General features: G+C 39.7%; 1 protein-coding gene across 2 annotated transcripts; it reads right to left on the reverse strand.

Annotated features, from left to right (window-relative positions):
- Nucleotides 1-4,020: 4,020 nt before the first annotated feature.
- Nucleotides 4,021-13,723, reverse strand: LOC145589613 (DDT domain-containing protein PTM-like). Of its 2 annotated transcripts, none has more exons than XM_081646264.1 (10): nt 13,567-13,723; nt 12,226-13,408; nt 10,894-11,592; nt 9,194-10,406; nt 7,851-8,133; nt 7,607-7,731; nt 6,702-7,171; nt 6,574-6,602; nt 5,583-6,101; nt 4,021-5,495 (listed from the first exon to the last, which is right to left on the reverse strand). In XM_081646264.1, exons 2-10 carry the CDS (start codon nt 13,302-13,304, stop codon nt 4,582-4,584), a joined length of 5,331 nt encoding a protein of 1,776 aa, XP_081502390.1. In that variant the 5' UTR covers nt 13,305-13,408; nt 13,567-13,723; the 3' UTR covers nt 4,021-4,581. The 2 variants fall into 2 exon arrangements, with proteins under 2 accessions (XP_081502390.1, XP_081502391.1); XM_081646265.1 differs by having other exon boundaries at nt 5,219-5,506.
- Between the last annotated feature and the right edge of the window lie 9,139 nt (nt 13,724-22,862).

The raw sequence follows: 22,862 nt of genomic DNA on the forward strand, positions 1-22,862 counted from the left end.
ATATAAAACCGAATGTACATTTTTGTTTTGCCAATTGAACATTCATTAAATTTGTAAAATATAATGTTTATGCATATATATTGATATACAAACACAATGTATATTGTAGTGATATTCTATATAGAGTGAAACACACGTTGCAATAATTTAGAGATGGAAACTCTGAGCCTATATTTATACAAGAGATAATGCCATCAATTATATTGAAAGATAAAAATAAACAACATGGTAATTGGTGGGAATCATATTTTGATGGAAACATGTTGAACCACAAGTAAGTTAATTTGACATATAGCATAATGTTCATTTTCATAACAATGAATACACACATTGACATTGTAATTTGTTTGAATTACAGATAAACTAAATCAAGAAGCTGAGAATACAGTATATTGCTCAATTGATGCTATTTAGATTAACAGAAGCTAGAGGCAATAGAAAAGGAGCAAGAAGATTTATGGAAGCTTATATTACTAAAAATATAATTCTTTCAGATATTTGATCATTTATGGATTTCTAAATGATCAAATACATTAATATTCATATTTTTTTAATTTATTACTTGAATGAAAATGTTCATTATCAAGAAGTCATATGTTCATTATCAGAATAAAATATGTTCAATTACGTAACAGTTATAACGAAATACAATAAAATGTTTATAACCAAAAAGGCAAATGTTCAATTACAAAATAAAATATGTTCAGTTACATATCACTTATCAGAAAAAAAAATTAAGTTCGAACAAATATTTATTGTTTCATTTCAAATTCTTACGTATTATTATTTTCCAACCTATTCACTACATTAGTGTCAAAAAAAGCTAACAACCTATCATACTTAGAAGAAATATGTTGACTAACTACCATGTTGAACACTTTGAACATCTCTTGGAACACTTGGAGGAACTTGAAAATTTCTTGAAACACTTGAACGAAATTGAACCTTTTTTTTTTGGCATACTTAAAGAAACTTGGACAATACTTGGAGTACTTGAAGGAACTTGGCCTTTTCTTGGAGCACGTACTTGGACAATACTAAACTCTTTCTTAAAAGCATATTCATTGTACCTCAACTTTTAAAAGCTATAATATATCAAGTGGTCGGTCCTGTTGAAAAAGACATGTCTTTAATTGCAAAGTATAATGATCATTTATAATAGACTATATGTTCATTTTTACATGGTTTCAAAATAAAAATGTTCATTTTTACATGACTTTATTCTTAATTGCCAGGTTGAAAACCTATTGAAACACTAGAAAATTGCTTGGAACACTTGGATGCCCATTGAACATATCTTGGAAAACTCAAAGAAACTTGAACATTTCTTAAAGCACTTGAAGGAACTGGACTTTTCTTGGATCACTTGGAGGAAGTTGATTATTTGTTGCAATAATTGGAACACCTTGAACATTTTTTTAAATCTTCATTAATATAATAAAAAGTGATCAAATATAAAACATTGAAATACATATTCAATATCTATCATCATAAATGATCATTTATCATTATGTATTTGATCATAATTATTAAAATGAATAACTGAACATTATTAATGAACATGTAGCATTATAAAATTGTTCATTTATCATTATCGTTTTTCTTTATGAATAATATTCATTTAGCATGAATAAAACTGAACATTTATTGATTGAAAAATTTCATTTAAAAGTAATAAAATTGATCTAAAAGCATTATGAATGATCATTTAACATTATAAATTGATCACAACACAACTATAAAAATAAATGATTGTTTTGCATTTTTATTATTTTTTTTTTGAAAAACTTGATTGATCTTTCATTGTACAGAATAATCAAGTAAAGATGTTGAAGACAACATATATATTGTGCTCAAATTATAATTTTCATCGAAAACACACAAGTATATGATTAGAGTTGCAACAAGGAGGATTTATATATATGCACACTCTATTATATTAAATTTAATTTACAAATAATTTTCATTTAGCAAGACACATATGTACATTTGGTTCAATTTCATGTTTACGGGACAATTACATGTAATAGTATAACTATATAGAAATGCGTTATCACTGTAATTAAATTAAATTTATTTTATATTGGAAATTATTTTTTAACAACGTTTTAATAAATAGAAATCTAAGACGTATGTATTGGCATACATCTTACTATGAAACTTACACATAACTCTTGAAATGAACATTTGGTTATACAAAAATAAACATCTATTGGAACACGGATAAACAAAAATGAACATATGTTGGAACACGGATAAACAAAAATGAACATTGAATGATGCAATATTTCTTATAATAAAAATGATTTGAATGCAATAATCCGATAAATAAATTTGCTCTCATTTTTATTTATAGAAAATTCTTAAAATTCAATTCAAAATATATAAAAATTTGCAGAAAATTCGTAAATGAAAAGGGGCGGGGTAGAACACGCGCGGAGGGTGGGGGGGTGCAGGCAGTGTTCCCTACCGTGGGGTGTAGCTAAAAATTTGTATAAAGTGTTCTGGTGGTAGAGCCCTTTATTGTACATTGAACAATTTGAGATAACTTTAGATCAATTAGGTAACTTGGCAGAGTTGGCACATATATGATCCATCAAATCAATTTTCAAAATGTATGTTCTCCTTCAGTTGTGGTCTTTAAGATAAGGGAGCAAGCTGCTATTTGTTTGCACTTTTGCAGTGTGTTTAAAGAAAAAATGGGGAGATGGCAGAGCTCTTTCTTGGCTTTGCACATGTGCTTAAAAATGCAATAAGACCTTGCATATGAAGCATAACTTTGTACTTCTAAAGTTGAGACAAAAGTTATGGTAGATCTAGCTATCTATAAGATCAATTAATGATCACAAAACATTTAAATTATATATTTGTGTACTTAATGTATTTCTTGTTTTGCTTATCAACTCTAGTTGCTATTCAATATTTCTAGAAAAAACTCCATTTGTATTTGGTTGTTTAACATGCTTGCAACATCATTGAATCTAGTGAGATGCTCTCCTTGGCATAACAAATTTTTCGACAAAAATAGACTGAATGATTGTTGAAGGCTTCTTGTGTACTTAATTCAAAATTTGTTGATACTCGTTACTTCGTTAGGGATCTCAATAAAAGACGAAAGAGCTCACCATAATAGGGTATTATTTTAATACTACGATTTTTTTAAGTCTCTTATTAAAATCAGAAAGGAAGAGAAAGAAAATAAAAGGCTTATATGGGATCAAGAGTTTGAAAACTTGTTAAATTTCTAGCCCAAATGTTTACTAAAACCCAAAAACTGGAATTGGTGTGGAGGACTGAACTGATTTTACCCTCATACTTAATTATAATGCCCGACACATTTTCAATAATGAGTTTAATTTACAATGTTATACTCTCTCCGTCCCTTATTGATAGTCCCTTATGGCCTAATTTAAGTCCCAAATGATGGTCTAATTTGTTTTTTCCAACTACTATTAATATTAATTTTTTACCTAAATTTTCTCCAATTTACAACAATATTTGTGCAAATTTAGCTTCCCTATATAAATGTTGCATTTTCATATACTTTTATCACTTTCTCTATTTACCTTTTTGCGTACCCTTGTAAATTTACCTTTCCACTTTTCAGTGTAGTTTAAGTTATTTAAGTTTCTTAATTCTGTGAAATTTCACCATAAAGGACTATTAATAAGGACTATTAATAAGGGACAGGTGGAGTTCATATTTTCCCTTTTGAGATGTTTTAATAAAATGTATCCACTTGTACTTTTTATTCTACTCCATGTGTTTTAAGCAAACAAATTTGAACCATTAGACTCCATTGCGGCTTCATTCCAGTACTTTATTTACTTATTTTCATATTCACTCACCTTTTTATCTGTGCCGTTTTCTTACACCTACTCACTTCTATAATTAAGAGTACATTAACTAGGTACAATTTTTTACAAGAAACACTATTATAACAAAGATTAAGCGAGTAAAAACTCAATTGCCCGATTTGATGTAATGTCACGGTATCACTCAAGGAATACAGTGAAATAATTAATCCAAACAGAATCTGAGATGTCATCAGCAAAAAAATTACTTGTGATTTCCATGATCGTTACACAAGTTACTCGAGCAAGATAAGCACACCAAAAACAAGCTTATCTATGAGTATAGATTAACATTAGGCATCACCCAACACCCCACCTCCAGGAGAGCCAAAAATCTAAGCTAACAATCAGTTCAACCCATTCCCCACCCAACCCCACCTCCACCCACCCCTCTCTATCTCCCGTTTGCTCAATCGAGAGAGGCCCACGTTTCATGAGTAACACGCTAAAAACCCTTTAAACATCCATGTATCAAAGCCTGACCACTATCATCAGTAGAGTAATGAGTTATAACCAGGAAGAGATAGCTGGCTGAGGATCTTTTCAGTGAAATTATGATCAATCAGAGCACAAGCATTCACATCAACCCCAAACACAGTAGTAAGCAAAAATTTCCAATTGGGTACCTACTGATGTTGGAAAATCTGCCATCTGTCCAGCTTCCTAGTGCCCCAAAAAAGAAGCAAGAATTGGATCAAAAATCTGCATCTCTAGAAGACCTTGATAATCAACACCATCCCCTGCAGTTGCCGCACCTCCAGCTGTCACCCTGAGAGACATCTTCCAAAGGCGAGCATTGGCTGTGAATCTGTAAACCACATGTATGACAGGCAAGATCAGGAGCCGGTGTTGGTTGTGAGCAGATATTACAACTAACAGCTGTTGCAGCTTCCATACATGTGGCTGGTACATGATTAATAACAGGCTCCACTTCATAATGCTCTGGGAATCCGCTCTGAGAATATTCACATTGCAAATCCTCCCAGGCATCTCCAGACATATCAACTCCTTCAAACTGATTTCCATCATCAGCCTCTAGCAACTCTGTAAATGAAAAGTAGGTCTGTGGTTCATAATCAGTGTTTTCATAGTTGAAGTTCTCATAGTCCAATGCTGTTCCATCTTCAAAACTACCATTAGGGACATCCCACTCAGAATGAAAATTGGAAATGGTTTTTGTCTCATCAGATGTAGGTGGCTGTACAACAGGATAATCATTCCAGATAAGCCCATCATCATCCCTTTCATTCTTTATATGCCTTCTGACTGGAAGCTTTTGGGGGCCTGGCCCAAAAGGAGTGTTCCAGTCAAACTGCAATTCTTCTTGTGGCTCAGGTATTTGTTCAACTTTTGAAACAGACATAAGAAGAGGATCATCCACTGGAATGAAAACATCATCCTCCATCAGAGACATTGGAGTTGAAGGTACCGATTCAGCTTGCTCTGAAAAGGCTTCAGAAACAGAATCGGCTAGCACCGTCTCTTCCTTCGGACCTTTAATGAGTATTTTCTTTATCTGCGGCTTTTTGTCTGTGTATGGGCACGTTGGAGTCTTAATTCTGCGACAACGGCAACACTTATATCCCAACACATTGGAAAGTTTTGACTCGTCAAGTTCAATAGCATCAGCATGGTGCCAATCTGCAAAAGCACTTCATTATAGATTTTTACATTTATAGAGAGAGAGAGAGAGAGGCTGCAAAGAAAAGAGAGCCTTCAGAAGCTTACTTTGGCATGATTCACAACAGATGTACATCAAATGTGGAGTATATGGCTTCTGACACAATTGACACTCTGGGCCTACTGAATTCATACCATAAGCGCCCCTGAAAAGAATATTATTAGACCGAAATTCAGATCCAGCACCATCTACAGACTTCTTCCAGATGAGACCCCAGTGCTGTTGTCGTTTTCGATTCTTAGACAAACTAGAATCAGATGAAGCAGGTTTCTTGTCAGTCTCTAAAGTTCCAACAGGTGGCAGTACTTTGCCATTAGTTTTAGCCCTTGAACTTTTGGAGAGAGTCATAGAATTCTGATGTTGTTTCAGATTTGCACTTTTAGCAACGGTGGCAGAATTCTGATACTCATGCCCCTGCACCACTAAAGGACTTGTTGGCGATTCAACGGAGCCGTTGTTTAGAGTAAGAGGTTTGCCACAAGAACACTGCTTGCAAGTGGTTACGAATTCAACATCATCATTTGTTAGGACAGTTGAGCTTATGGTACATCCCTTGTGGCAAAAACCTGAACAAAGAAATCACAGTCATAAGCATCAACAATATAACAATGAGCAAGTCAAAAGGATTTCGTGCTTTAATTGAGTCATTCATAGTCATCAAAGAATGTATTTTATATTGTTTGTCTCGAAATAGACAACTCTTTGTGGCATGGATTAGGAATAATAGTGTCAAACTGTCAAAGGTGCCTGGAATTTGTAACTCATTTTATGTTTCAGTATGAGGACAAAAAGAGATCGATAAGAAGGCGCAATCTCAAGCAACACCAATTGCCATGACATGTAATATACAATGATATAAAAAGAGTGCTACATGGTGACATTGTAATTTGCAAATTTGTAAGAGACAAGGCCTTATAAATATAAAAGTACAAAATGACGGGTTAAATCATGTGTGACCTTGAAATGACAAATGACAACAAACAAGGAAAATTGACAATTTTGAGACCTAAAGCAAGATAACAGCTCAACATAGCTTACCTTCACAAGCACTGCACACAACAGAAACCCTGAAACCACAAAGAGAACTTATCATTAGTATACTAGAGCCTGTCAAAAACAACCTTAAAATGTCGAAAGACAGAGTAAAGTGAAGTGAGGAAGTTTACCCAAGTAAAACATCTCGGTGACAAGACGCACAAAAACACATTTGCAAGTCATCTCTCTTTCGTGAAAGATAGAGAAATACAGCTCTCTTACGAGAAGCTTTCAATTGTCTCTTTTGATGTTTGGTATAACGATCAGGTTTCTTCGAAGAAGGTGGCAGACAAGTTTTCTCTGCATTTTCCTCATACTCTTTAATCAGATACAAAGGAATCCGTGTTTCAATAAACCAATATTTTTCCTTTCCATCTTGGGTTTCTTCTTTCTCAATAATGCTCTTCAAGAGGCGAGAAGAAAGATGTTTCTGCTGTCCAAAGACTACTCCATACAAAATCTTATTTTCCACAATCTTCTTGCCACAGACCCGGGCATTTCTAAAAGCAAAGGCTTCTGTTTCTGGACCTTTCCCATCCTGAAGATTTTGCTCGGGACGAAGAAGATCTGTCCACTTTATATGATAATCTAAATATCTCACCTGTAGATGTCATTTTATTTCAGCTTATTGAACTACAAAGGAAAGTTAATTGTGAAGTACTATGACATTACTCTCTCTTAGTCAGGAAGTAATTGTCACATGTTTTTATAGAATGTCTGGAAAAAGGTATAACGTTCCATAAAATAACAAGGGTTTACGATTTAATTTCTCGAGAAGTCAAGATAACACCCCCCCCCCACACACACACACACACACGCACACAATAAAAAAAATAGATAAAAAAACAAAAACAAAAAACAAAACAAAAAAAAGAGGGAATAAATGGAGAGGTGGACAGAGCAACCTGATAAAAAGGCAATTTTAGTAAAATCAAGCTATTAAATGGCAGGTTCAAACAATGTGACAAGTACTTTCAGATGGAGTAATTTAGAAAGAGCAATAATTATTCTGTACAAAATATTAAAGATGAGTGACCTGGAGTGCAAGCCCTGATGCATTCATAGACATCTCAACAGCTGCTCTCCATAAATATTGTCTGCTTCTCTTGGGAACATCAGATCCTTCTGTATAATATATTCCTGAAATCCTCCTTGAACCGCCTAAGAGTGGGACAAATTAGCATTAGAGATCTGTCTGAATAACTCTCCTTAATAATGCTTAAAATCAGAAAACCCAAGAACTAAATGAGCAATTTGTTCTTCGAAAGGTATAATAATACCTTGACGAGCTGCTTTCCTAAGGACTGAACGAGGAAGTGTTGCTCTCTGGAATACAAGCTTTGATAGCTTTCCACTCCTCCAGTTTATATCACGCGAATTGTCATTAGAGTCCTCCGTTGTAATTTCAGCTGTAGCAAGATGCTTCCTACGTTTCCCGGGACCTCGTTTCTGAATTGACGCAGTTGCACAAGCGCTTTGAGACACAGATGATTCATCCATCCAACTATCTACTAGCTTAGTCCAATCTGAAGAGAGTGCATTGATGCAGAGGTTTTCCTCTAGCTACAGTTACAAAACACAACATAAGGTCTCATGAGTAAATAGTAATGGTAGATTCATGTAGGACAAAAGAGTCTTCTGGATCAAGCACTAGGGATATATAAATATAACTAAAATATAAAAAAATATATATACATAAATATATATAAAATATAATGTAAAAGAACAAGGCAAAATCAAATCAAGATATCAATTCCATAACAGCATTAATTTGACAATTTATTCATAAATATCTCTTTATTTTGCTTTTTCTCCCAAACGAAGAGGATAGAAAAGATTTAATACTAAATATGTTTAGACATAACGCTCCTGATAGCACCAGAAGCAGAAACTACATAACCATTGTAAATGTTAAGTGTAAAATTCATGAATGCACGTATCAAAATCCATGAATGCCTTAACGTATCAAAATCCATGTAACTACTCCGACCAATAATATAGTGCCCGCTTCTCAGTTTTCACGGGAATTAAAGGTAGTGGATGCCTAAAGAAAGTTTGTAGTATTCTTCAATGTAGGGGTATTTGTAAGGGAAAGGTAAATACTAAATAATGGCATTTAATAAAAACTTAAAATATATGAGTATTTTATATGGGAAGGATGAAAAAACAAATAGTGCCACGAAATATGGGGAAATGTAGGGTTATTTAATATGGGAAACGTTAAAAAGAAAAGGTAATTGTATTACGGTAGAAGTACAAGCACAATATTTTGGGACACCCAAAAAGGAATACAGGCACCAAATGATGGGAAGGAGGGAGTATTCTGTTTTTGACAATTTAGTGGCACCTCACAGAAATCCTGTGCTAAAAATTGAACCATAAATGTTTCCTATTGTTTCTCCCTCTTCATAAAGCCTATAATAAGATGTGGAGTCTTTAAAAAGCATTAAATAGTGAGTTTGTAACCTACAAAAAATAATGGATTTTAAGGGAAAAGATGACAATTGAAAAAATGCTTAGCCTGAATCCGAGCCACAAACTACAAACAAAGGTGGGCCTTAAAGTTTCATCAGCAGATAAAAAAGAAAAAAGTAACAGATGCAAATTTGAAAGACAAACTTACTTCAAGCAAAAGAGACTTCATTTCACTGCAGGTAGAAGCCTGCTCAACTTTCTTACGCCACAGTTTTTCATAACTTGCACTATGAAATGGTCCAACTATTAACCCGCGCAGGCTTTCTTCCAAGTACAAGGTATATGCTGCTATACCATAAAGGCCACCCTCTACATTTTTCACCAGCCTAAGGCCAGAGCAAAACTTCATTGCTGTTCGTGTAGCATTCAGTACAGCTTGATTTAGTAAGCAAGCCTTTCTGCTACAGCCAGTGGCTTTGCAGTTAAGACACCAACTACAGCGCTCTCTTGGAATTTCAAATAATTTTTTTTCGGTACTAGGCCAGAAAAACCGAGCAGCTGCAGAAGAAAAAGCTTTTGCCTGCAGCGTAACTTTAGCAGACATGACTTTCCTGGGATCGGATGCATGAAGCTCAGATGATTGATTTTCATCAGATGAAAGCGCCGCAAAATTAGCAGCAGCAGATGCCGCAAAGTTTCCGTGCACATAATGATTTATGTACACAAGAGGTTTAAAAGCAGATCCAATGTATGAGCAATTATCCTTCGGTCGCTGAACTGCTCTGCCACCAGGTTGATTACGATCTTCATTTCCGTGCAAATTAACATTTCCAGGCAGACAAACACCATTCTTCAGCCCTGCGCTACTGCTGTTGTACCCATAGGTGATCGATGAAATTCCCGTCTTAATAGATCCATCAGCAAGCCCTTGCTTTGATGAGCAATGAAGCTCAGCATGCTCAAAAACCTTGTTGGGCATAGTTGAAAGCTCATTCATTGCAGCACCATCCATTTTTGGCACAGAAATATCTTTTTGTACTGAAGCACCCAATGAAACATCATCGCAAACAGGTGTAAAAGCACACTTTTCATTGCTTAATTCAGACACGGAATTTAAAGCACTTTCCCCTACAAAACTGGCATAGTTTTCAAGTTCACCCTTGTTAAGAACCTGATTTCCAGTCTCATCAATAAGCAACTCAAAGTCGTCAACTTTCTTTTCCAAAGCCAAGGTTGTTTGACTACTTATAAGAGCTGGAAACCAAACCTGCGGCAGTTCCCAGTACTTCAATATTGCCTGACAGATGCCTGAGTAAGAAACTGCATGATACTCCGATGAACAAAGGGATGCTACAACATTTGGAATATCATTACAATTGTAGTATCTGACAAACGGCGATGCCTTTAAGGAGACTTTCAGCCTGCAATAGTAGATTTCCAAAAAAAAAGGAAAGACAACATTAGTTTACATATATGTATGCCGAAAAGAAATGACATAAGCAAAGAAAGAGCGGATATTACGCCGAATTTATTTAGCTGCATAACAACTATATTGACAATGCCGCAAATCTAAATGCTTTCCTTATTCAAATTTATCAGTATTGATTGATTAAAATGCTTCTCTTCTCCAACAATAAATACAAATCTAATTATTAGGTATATAATTAATACTCATACGACAAATCTTTCCTCACATACGTTCTTAATACTGGTTATATATACCATTTACAAATTTCACATCTCAAATCTAATTCACACTTGTACATGTCTATTGTTACTAATTATGTCAACCACGATAAAGTTTACAATATATCAGTATCCATTAACACTTCAGTCTTTCATTAAATTTCAAAAACAATAAAGAAATCAAGTAGAGATATAATGAGGTATGGGGAGCTAAAAACCTACACCATCAAGTGATTGCAAGTACCCAAGAACAGCTGTGCATATGGATCGACACCAAAAATTTCAGCTCCTCTCAATGATGTTTTCATTGTGATGGGTGGACTGAGTCTGCTAATTTTACATTCAGGACAAAACCAGTTCCCATCAGGTATAGATAACTTGTTCACACCTATACATCTAGAGTGATAAGCTGAAGGGCAGCCATCACAGCAAAGCAAAAACCCGTCCATTCCACAAAGCCGGCACTCATCCCCATTTACATCCTCATTAATGTTATCAGGCTTGGTATCTTGATCCTTGCCCTTCACAGTCATAGAATTAGATCCAAATGAAATACTAGTTTCTGCCTCCGGAACGACATTTTCCCTGTTCTTGCTAATGGAAGTTTTGGCAGATCTGGGATACACCTTCCTAGGCCCATTCTCAAGAGGATTTGATGAAATCCCGTCAAAATCAATCCCAACTTCAGATTCCTCCCGCTCATCAATATCTGCCCTTATTTCTTCAGCAACTAGAGCATCATCACACAAAATCTGTAGAACCATCAACTTTGTCCCAATAGACAAGGTACAATAATCTTTCTGCAAGGCATCAATGTAAAAACCTTTCCACTCTTTTCGGTCCAAATGCCCCATTCCCATCAAATAATGAACCAAGTAAACTGGCCAAGTCAAGATATCAAGCAAACCCCATTCAATGCATCTGCAGAAAGAATTAGATATAACAATATGAGACAATGCATGGAGGTCAAGTAAATAATCTATAACTATAACTTTCTTGTAAAATTGTACATGTGTTGCTTTACTATGTAAAATTTTCCCGCCAAAATGCACTAATGATGTCAATTTTTTGTTCTTTTTCCTCATAATTGATTAGGTTCTATTTTTTGAAAAAGAAAAATTACAGAGCATTAATTATGATAATCTCTTCACAATTGTTTAAACACACATTCAAACTACCCATAACTATTCAATATTTAGCTAAAAGTTTATATATATGTTCATGTTTTTTGTGTATAAGAAATCTATCCTTAGATCAAATTGCCACTTGCTCATATATTTTAATCTTATAGATGTGTTTTTATAGCTTACCTTACTACCGAGTAGCAAGTAATAAAATTACCTTAAAAATAAAATTTCAATTAATTTTGTAAACCGTGCATAGCAGACTAATCTAGTTCATCTAACAAATTGACCTCCAAACAATTATACAGACCTCCAGTATAAATGAATTAATGTAAATCTGTGCTTTTGGAAACAATAGTTAAGTTAAACAGAATGATAGGTCAGCATGCGGAGCAATTGAGCAATTGAGCAATATAGCAATATACATTACCTCAGGCATTTTGATGCAAGCTCCGATCCATCAGAAGCTTGCACTTCAAGATGTCGTTTCAAGGCCTTCAAGAGAGCAACATGAATAGCATCCAATAATGTGTTTGGAACAGTGCATCGAAGACAACCAACGAGATCATCCAGAGTGAAGGGGCTCAAAAACAAGCGAATGCTAAACGAGCGAAGAAACCCATAAACAGAAAAAAGATGTGACACATATTCCTCTGGCACACCAACTGACCCAGAAGAAGGGGGCAATTCTGGAGGGGGAATGTCAGGGAACTCAGTCTCTGCCCTGGTGTCCCAACCCTGACCATATTCACACGAATCACTAGAAGAATCAGAAACATCGTCGTCATCATCCACTTCACTCCCGCCAACCTCCTCATCAAGGCGCCCACTTGATGTTGGCACCTCAATCTTCTCTATATCATTGATCATATTTACAGAATCCGGTTTGTCAATAACATCAATTGGCTCTGCCACACTCGCCTTCCCCGATTCATCTACCACCTTCCTAACATCCTCCTTTTTACGACCAATCTTACGAGCAATTTTACGATTGGTTTTAGACTTTCCACCTATTTTCTCAGCAACACTCTCATTTGTTTTCGACTTCACATCAATTTTTTGAGCAACATTCTCATCCAATTTCTTCTTCCTCTCCAACAATTCACCCACAAACTTCTGACGCTCATCCCCAATCAAAAACTCACGCAATTCCCCACTATCCAAATCCTCAAAATCCCCATCTTCATAATCAACCCTATACAATCCAGAATCATAAGAAACAATCTTACCTAAAAAAACACCATTCCCCTCAAAATCCTTCAATACATAACGTCCAACCACTGCATCCCCCTTAACCTCGACGGCCCGCCTCTTCGGAGGCCGGCCTCGTTTACGAAAATTCCCGGCATTTTTACCATCCTCCCCTTCATTACCACCATTACAATCACCATTACTATTTTCCACCAAATCCTGCACATTTCCTTCACCATCAACATTCTCCCCATTTTGCCCATCTACCCTTCTCCGCTTTCTCGGCCGACCCCTCGGCTTACCACCAGAACATTCCATCCCAATAATCCCAATCCCCAACACAATCTAGGGTTTCAAACAAAAAATCAAAATCGAACCTTTTAATCGAATTACACTATATATCGATTCGGATCCAACAGATCCTGAAACACGAAAAATCAATCAAATTCAACCAAAATTAAGCACAAATTCAGGAAAACAAACAAACAAAAAAAAGGGGAGATGAAAAATTCAGCAAAAAGGGGAAAAAAACAGTTTTTGTAACGAAGAAAACGTGATTTCGAAAAAAGAGGGGGCATACCTTGATGTTGCTGTTGACTAGATGTCGAAAACCGCCATTGAAGGATTGATTGGGAAGAGAGAGAAAGATAAAGGGGGAATTGTAGAGAGAGAAAGGTGGTGTGAAGTAGGAAGGACTCTGTGGAAATTTTTTAGCCCTAATTTTAAATTTTTTTATTTTATTTTTTGAAGACACTACTTTGAATTTGGACTCTATTTTTTATTTTTACACTTAGTTGATTTCCTGGTTGACTCGGTAACTCAGTCCTATCAACTCGACCCGGCTCATGGCTCACATCATCAAATCTACTACTTGTCTACTTGTACTAGCCTACTAGGCTACTAGTATGGGATGGCAATGGCCGGGTCGGATGCGGATGACGGTACCTCCATATCCATACCAGTCTAAAAATTTTATACTCGTTTCCGCCCCACCATTCGTGGCGGGTACAATATCCACATCCATACCCGCCCCGTCGGGTACAAGATAGGATTCCCCGCCCCATCACCCATTTGGATATTCATACCCGCCCCAAAATCGTCTCAAACTCTTTGCAATGATGCTCTATTGTGTCACATTAATGACAATTATATCAAATTAGGTTAAGAAAATTGGGACTTTCACTATTCAAGCTTATTGGGTCTTAAAGGGTATCAAGTTTCATAAATTCTCAACTCTTCTAAAAGAAATATGGTGCCAGTATAAGGCGGGTACGGGGCGGGGTGGATATGCGGCGGGTATACTCTAAAATCCATACCCGCCCCATCACCCATGGCGGGTACACATTTTATATCCATCCCAGCCCCACTTGAGCGGGGATGGGGCGGGTCTCCCATATAACCCGACCCACTGTCATCCCTAGCTACTAGCTACTTTATTTTATCCTATTTTTTATTCGTTTTTTTTTAAGAAAATTTATTTTATCTTTTTTTGGAATAAATTAATTTAGACAAAATAATATTAAATAGCTATTCAAAAAATAAATAAATATCTCGTTTCAAAAAGTAAATAAATAAATAAATATCAGATAAAAAATATGTTTTTAGGAAATAAGTTTGAATAAATAATAAGTTTGGAAATTTATTAAGACAAAACAAAATAGATTAAAATAAAGTAATTTCTACTCCTTATCATATAAATCAAATAGAGTCTTAGTATTCTATGTGACACTGTTATAAAAATCGCGATTCGAATCGTAGTATCATGCGATCCTACAATTCTATTTTAGCCAAACGATTCGGATCGAATGCAGAATCGGAGAGCAAGCATGATCGATGTAGGATCGGTCAGGATTGCCAGGATCGGGTAGGATCGGTCAAGATCGGGTAGGATCGATCAGGATAGTACAGGATCATTTAGGATTGGACGATCCTGTTTTTCACTTAAATTATTATTGGATTGTACAAGCTTGGTCAAAACTGTTTTGGGTGTTTTTAGTCCCTCGGGACAGTTACAGCTCAAGGTCTGATCCGGTAGCGCCTGTACCTGCAAAACAACGGAGACTCCGGGTGGGTGGAGCTCCGCCTCCAACGATCAAGTTAATACTTGAATGAGAAGGAAAAAGGTGCGGAAATTGAGGTGAGATCTTCTCGGATTCCGAGACGATCAGGTGTTTTCTCTGATGTAAGAGAATGTAGGGTAGGTTGTAATAATTATAGATTGGTAGATTTCTATATGATTTGTAGATGCCCCCAAAATGGGGTAACTCTCCCTATTTATAGGGTCATTAATAAATGTGCCCTTTGATTAGGTCATTTCAACCTAATCATTGATGGGTTGCGCCGCATTGCGGCTACCTCGGGATTTGGGCCTGAAGGCCGCCTTTTCTCCCAAGTTATGGGGTGACACGTGTCAAATGGGGATTGGTCCAATTAGGATCAATGAAGGCTTGACACGTGTCAAGCATTGGTTGGCCCACGTGGCATGGGTAAAATTACCCAAAACATTTGCCCCTCACAGGTGTGACGTGGCGCGCCACGCGGCATCTGTGACAGGTGTCACTCAGCCAATAATAATAATAATTTTTTTTTTACTGTGAAAAATGACTTTCCACATTCTAGGGAAATTACAATATTGCCCCTGAATTTACCCTTTTATAAATACCCTCGTCAACTCCCTTATTTTGGACGTTTCCAAAACATTCTAGAGAGATAAAGTCAAAGATTTCCAAAGAGAGAACGTCTGCCTTCCGCCTGCCCCAGCCGGTTAAGCTACCGCCTGTGACCCACGCAAGCATCGTCATCTTCAGCAACCTGCTGCAGTCGGTTATTCACCGCTTGTCCCCTTTTTCAGAGACACAGGTACTGTCTCTCCCCCTTTCAGCTCATTCTTTTTATTTGCATCATTTCATTCAATAAATGGATTCATCACCAACACACACGGCACGGCCTAGGTCAGTAGTCAGCCGGTCTCCAAGTACGGCTGAGTCTAGAACTGGGAGTGCCAGTTGTGGGTGCATGGAGCAATTTTGTACATCTCCCCAACCGACCATCTATGTGTCTATGAAGGACACGATGGCCAGAATTAAATAAACATCCTACAGACGGCGTCGAAGAGACGGTACATTGGAAGTGTCGTCCAGTGAAACAACCCCGGTTGAGGAGGGGGAGATGAGCCAGGATTCGGGGGAGTATTCTCCGTCTGGGATCCCAAGGACCCCCAATGATTCAATCCTTGACGAGGTTGAAGATAGAGACGGTGAGGAAACCGTCTCTCAAAGGAGACTTGACGATGCTGACCCCAAAGATAGAGACGGGGGTGCATCAGCTTCTAGCTCGGGGTCATCCGGGGAGTCCGCCTCAGGGTCTAGTTCTGAGGAAGAGAGTGATACTCCTCTTTCCTTGCTTGAAGATAGTGAGGTCGAGGAAAGGAAGAAATGGGTGGACAAGGATGACCCATTCAACATTCATGTATCTGCCAAGGATAGGCGGGCCATGGTGCAAAGCATTGAAAGCTTTGTAAGAAAACGGCCTTTGGGTCAAGGATACTCCATCCGGGTGCCACCTGAACTGGGCACCATTGCCTAGGGGGATGAATAGCTGAATGCCAATGCTTACTTTGGCTGTTACGAGGCAGCCTTTTTGGCTGGTCTCCGTTTCCCGCTTCATAATGCGGTAAAGGCCATACTGAGGGGTTATGGCCTAGGCGTCTGGCAGTTAACCCCAAATTCGTGGGCTAACATCTTGGGCTATGTCGCCGCCTGCGAAATGTAGGGCCTGAACCCCGGCTGGGAGGTATTTTCTCATATGTACTATCTCAGCAGGAGCCTAGGCGGCTGGAGGGCCTGGTATACACTAACCACTCTCCCCCAATATCAAATGACACTAGACAAGCTGTCAAAGTATGACAGCTGGAAGAGCCGCTTTTATCTGCTGTCTGCCCCCACTTAGAGGGAAAATCGGGAGTTGCGCCGGTACAATAAGAAGCCTGAACTTCTAGGCAGGAAGTGCGTCCTGCCCCGGATCCCGGAGGACGACTATGACAAGATTTTGGAGACCAAGTTCTTTGAACTTAAGGCTGAAACCCTGTCAACCGGGGATGTAATAAAGGTCCCCAGGAACTGGATTCCCATGTGTGCATGGTTCAGGGACGAGGCGTTCCTGTCCGCCTGTGGCCTTAGCACAATGTTTTCAAAGCGTATGTCTGCTACACATCCGGTTATATACCGTTTGTGCTGTTTTCTTGTAAATTGAGATGTTCTGAATGTTTGTTGTTTTTCTGCAGAAAAAGCTTTGGAAATGGTGGCTGACGAAAAGACACCCAAACGGTCTGCTACCCAGATCCGGAGGGACCTGGCGGAGGCCAAGGCCGCCAAACTGAGGGCTGAGGTAAGTAAAGCACCGTCTGGGTTATTACCTTGAAATTTCATCATATTTTGCCGACTGCTTTTACTTACAAAGATCAACTTGCAGGGTGGAGAAGTTCCAAGGTCCTTCTCCAAAAACCTCATGAAAAGAGGGCGGGACGACTCCTCTACCTCAACTAATGGCACTAAGTCTTCCCGGACGGGCCCTGCTAGGATTGGCCCAGACAGCTCTGTAGTGAACCGCCTGACCATTGACGAGAAAGGCGTGACCTTGGGGGGATTCGGACTGGGCTTGGACTTAACCGCATTCGGCCTATCTGCGCCTGAGGGTAGTGGAGTCCCTCACTCTGAAGGTACATATAACCCTTTTGTAACCCCGCCGGAGCTGGGGTGGCCCTTACGGGTGAAATCTCACTCCCAGCACACTTCTTCATCAGACAGTGCCGCCTATATAGGTCACTCACCTACTTTCATATCTGGTGCAGATCAATCGCCTAGGTGGCCGGATGTCCAAGCGCATGCCAAGGCTATGCTGGCGGCTGTCCCCAAGAGGGAGAAGGATGTCATTCCTGGCATTGAGACGTTCAATATTGAACGGATCACTAGCTTGCTGTCTGAGGTATGCCTAATTACCTCTAGTAGACTAGTATTATGTTACCCCGGATGCCTAACACCATTCTTTTTGTAGGCAATGCTCAGGGTTGATGGACTCAAGCGGCCATACACCCGGAAGAGGGAGGAGGTAAAGAGAGCCAATAGATCCGCTAGAGAATCTCAAGATGTTGCTGAATATACATGCAACATTAATAATCTTGAAACTAAAGCCATCTTGATGCAACAGGCGGACAAGCTAAGAGAGATGACTGCTGCCCTGAAGGAGGCCAAGGCTGACCTCAAATCTCTTCAGAGTGCTGCCAAGGAGAATGCTGATCTCAAGGCGGAGGTAGCACGCCTGAAGGAGGATGCGGAGAAGGTCCAAGGGAATCTTCAGGCAACAATCGAGGCGGAGCAAGACCGCCTGATTGTTGAGACCGAAGAGGACATCTCCCTCCGCATGCACATGGCTTGGCATGCCCTCTACCCAGACAGCAACTATGGCCACTAGGAGCAGGCTTTCCAATACCATGAAGAGCTTGTTCGCAGGAAAGACAACGGGGAGCCTCTGCCGGAATCTTACGAGGCCTGGGTGGCTGAGCGATGGGGGAAGCCGACCAAGGATGGAGAGACAGATGATACTCAAGAGGAAGTGGATCCGGCAGCCTAGGGCCAAGTAGACCAACACCAGGCAGAGGGGAACCCGGCAGCCCAGAGCCAGCCTTAGTTCATCAGCGGCAGTATGCCAATTTTAGATTTTTCTTCTATTTCCGGCCTGCGTGCCGAGTATCTTTGTAATTCAACAATATTTCTTTCCCGGATATGGATCCGGTTAACATTTGCTTCCCCCGGCTTTTGTAGCCGGGGTTATTTATGAGAATACCGACTGAGTCGGTTTGCTTTGCATTTTATGCTTTTGAAATTTTTAAATTCGCTATTTAAGCTTGCCTACTTACGCAAATGCCTGAGATTGCCTAACTTTGTTAAAGCATGCGGCAGTCAATACACCGGTTGCTCTTGCCCCTGACGGCTGGGTGGTTGGTTTCAATAATATGATTGATTGGGCTTGGGGAGTTTTGATACTTTAAGGGGTATGGAATGTTCCCAAGTCCAATCAATCACAATGGTGATTGCCCCAAACCAAGCGCACAACCGTCATAAAACCAGTAGGCAGCCGGTTTTCCAAACGGGAATTGGTTAAGATAACCTTTTCCAAACTCATCCGGTTTCGGGCGTTACATTCTTTAGACTATTCTGGTCAGACAGCTATGAGTTGACCAATTAGGTCGTTCATTCTTTGCCGTCTTCATATGCTTGTAGAGCATTTGATAAAAATTCCCTCTGCGACGATAACACCCGGAGGGGCGTCGCCGGACGCCATACTCATATCGGAGCAGACGAATTTATAAATTTTAATCCGGCCATTGGCCTCATTTTTTTACTAAGTTGTTAACTTAGTTTGCCTGTCTGTGTATTACACATATGGTGAATTAGGAGTTACTAAATTGTTAACTTAGTTTGTCCGTCTGTGTATTACACAGATGGTGAATTAGGAGTTACTAAGTTGTTAACTTAGTTTGCCCGTCTGTTTATTACACAGACGGTGAATTAGGAGTTACTAAGTTGTTAACTTAGTTGGCCCGTCTATATATTACACAGACGATGAATTAGGAGTTACTAAGTTGTTAACTTAGTTGGCCCGTCTGTATATTACACAGACGGTGAATCAAAGTTTACGTATGTATGTATAGACAACAATATTGAAACAAAAAGCAACAATTTCATTGATAGGCTTTTCATTTACAAAAATTTACAAAATCTCAGAAGTAGTACTTTTTCAAATTGTCTACATTCCAAGTTCTAGGCAGCCACCTGCCATCCGGAGTTTCCAGACGGTAGGTGTCGTTTCTTAATTCTTCATAAATCCGGTAGGGGCCTTCCCAATTAGGAGTCAGCTTTCCCTGTTCATTGGCCCTACCGGTTGCCTTTATTTTTCGTAACACAAAGTCCCCAACTTTTAAAGGACGTTTGTGCACTCTGTTGTTGTAGGCACGATTCATACGCAGACGGTAAATCTCTTGGCGCAAGGCGGCATTGCCCCTGCGCTCCGGGAGTGAGTCCAATGCTAGCCGCATGGCCTCCCAGTTTGCCTCTTCATCATAAAGCATGACTCTTAGAGTCGGCTCGTAATGCTCGATGGGCAAGATGACTTCAGCACCGTATACCATGAGAAATGGGGTTTCACCGGTTGCCCCTTTTTCAGTTGTCCCGATGGCCCATAAGACATGAATTAATTCTTTAGCCCATAAACCACCGGCTCTTTCTATTTTCTTTTTGATACCGTCTGAGATGAGTTTGTTGAAGGCTTCAACTTGGTCGTTTTCTTGGGGACGACCGACTGATGCGAAACAATGTGAGACCCCTTGGTCTCCCAACCAAGTCTTAAGCTGAGGCGTCTCAAACTAAGGGCCATTATCAAACACCATAGACATAGGTACCCCAAACCGGGTGATAATGTTCTTCCAGATGAAGGAGATGACATCCTTTGTCTTGATGCCTTTGACCGCCTCAGCTTCCACCCACTTGGTGAAATAATCCACAGCCACCAAAATGTAGCGCTTTCCGCCTGGTGCAGGCGTATACGGACCTAGAATGTCCATGCCCCATTTAGCAAACGGGACCGGGTTGTGGATAGCCGTCAGATCAGTAGCCGGGTGATGGATTAGCTTGCCAAACCTTTGGCACTTGTCGCATTTTTTCACAAACTCCATAGTATCTGACTCAAGAATGGGCCAGAAATAATGCCGCCTGGCTCTGACGGCCAATGATCTGCCGCCTGAGTGAGAGGCGCAGTGCCCCGCGTGCAAGTCTTCGAGAATTTCCTTCCCCTTTTCTGGGGTAACACACTTCAATAGAGGCTTTAAAAAACCTGCCTTGAAGAGTTCTCCATTTCTCATCTCAAAGCTTGCAGCACGCTTCTTCAGTACGGCCGCCTCCTGTGGTGAATCAGGGAACGTACCGTCTGTCAAAAATGCCCGGATGGGATCCATCCAGGTAGAGCTTCGGTCAAGTACTCCAATGGGATCTTCATCTGATATACTTCTTTTTTCTATGACTTCCCAGAAGACTGACCGAGGCGTATCACAGGAGGTGGAGGATGCCAATTTTGACAAAGCATCCGCCTGATTGTTCTCCGACCTGGGCACTTGACTCAGATGGAATTCTTCAAGTGTCCCAGCCTCAGTTTTGACCGCTTGCAAATATTTGATCATAGCCGGATGGGTGGCTTCATACTCACCATGGTATTGGCTAACAACCAACTGAGAGTCCGAGCAGGCGTTAATTTTAGTTGCCTCTGCCGCCTTACACATACGGATACCGGCTAGCAGGGCCTCATATTCTGCCTCATTATTCAAGGTCTAGAACTTGAACAGTAGTGCATACTCATATTTATCTCCTTCCGGAGATTGACAGATAATGCCTGCACCACAGCCGTTCATAGTAGAGCTCCTGTCTACATGCACCTTCCAAACCTGATCAAGGTTATCCGGAGCAGCCGGCCTTGTCATTTCGACAATGAAGTCGGCAAACGCCTGACCCTTCACTGCCTTTCTTGGTTCGAAGGTGATTTCAAGACTCTGCATTTCAATAGCCCATTTGAGCATTCTACCGGATAACTCCAGGGTTGTTATTGGCCGCTTGAGTGGTTGATCTATGTAGATTACCACCGGATGTGCCAAGAAGTAAGGTTTTAACTTCTTAACAGCCATGTAAAGAGCGAGGCCAAATTTTTCAACCATGGGGTACCGGAGTTCAGCATTTCTAAGAACATGGCTTATGAAATAGACCGGGAGCTAAATACCGTCTCTTTCAGCAAGGAGAACGGCACTGAGGGCATGATCCGAAACGGCTAAGTACATAAATAACGTCTCCTTTGGCAGAGGGCTGACTAGCCGTGGCAAAGAGTTTAAATGATCTTTCAACTTTTGAAAGGCCGCCTCAGCATCATCCCCCCATTCAAATCTAGTCTTCTTCCTGATTGCCTGGAAGAAGTAAAGGCACTTGTCACCTGACCGGCTGAGGAATCTCCCAAGCGCAGCCAGGAAACTGGTAAGCCTCTGAGCTTCCTTGACAAAACGGGGTGACTTCATGCCTATCACCGCCTGTATTTTCTCGGGGTTATCCTCTATCCCCCTTTGATCAATCAGGAATCCGAGAAACTTTCCAGACTCAACACCAAAAACACATTTTTTGGGATTCAACATGACCTTGTGCCACCTGAGTGTGGTGAAGGTTTCTCGGAGGTCAGCAAGGTGATCCGTCTGTAGCTTGGATTTGACTATCATGTCATCAATATACGCCTCTACATTCCTCCCAATCAAATTAATGAAGACTGTATTAATCATCCGTTGGAAAGTAGCTGGCGCATTCTTCAAGCCAAACGACATCACAGTATAACAGAATAACCCCTGATCAGTGACGAAGGCTGTCTTTTCTTGATCTTTTTTCCACAGGGGAATCTGATGGAAGCCTGAGTAGGCATCCATGAAACTCATCAAGGCATGATCGGCTGTAGAATCGACCAGACTGTCGATCTTTGGAAGCGGGTAACTGTCCTTTGGACATGCCTTGTTCAAGTCAGTGTAATCAACACACATGCGCCAAGTACCATTCGGCTTCTTTACAAGCACAACATTAGCTACCCAATCCGGGAAGTTACATGGCCGAATGAACCCAACGTCTAACAACTTTTTTACCTCGGCAGCTGCCGCCTGACTTCTCTCCTCACCGTGATTTCTTTTATTTTGCCGGATGGGCTTCTTTTTTGGATCAACGGCGAGTTTGTGGACAGCAAGATCCGGGCTGATGCCTGGCATCTCTTCCACTTCAAAGGCAAAAATGTCTTTGAATTCTTTCA

Source organism: Chenopodium album, chromosome 17 (assembly GCF_948465745.1).
Source record: "Chenopodium album chromosome 17, dcCheAlbu1.1, whole genome shotgun sequence".
NCBI lineage: Eukaryota > Viridiplantae > Streptophyta > Magnoliopsida > Caryophyllales > Amaranthaceae > Chenopodium > Chenopodium album.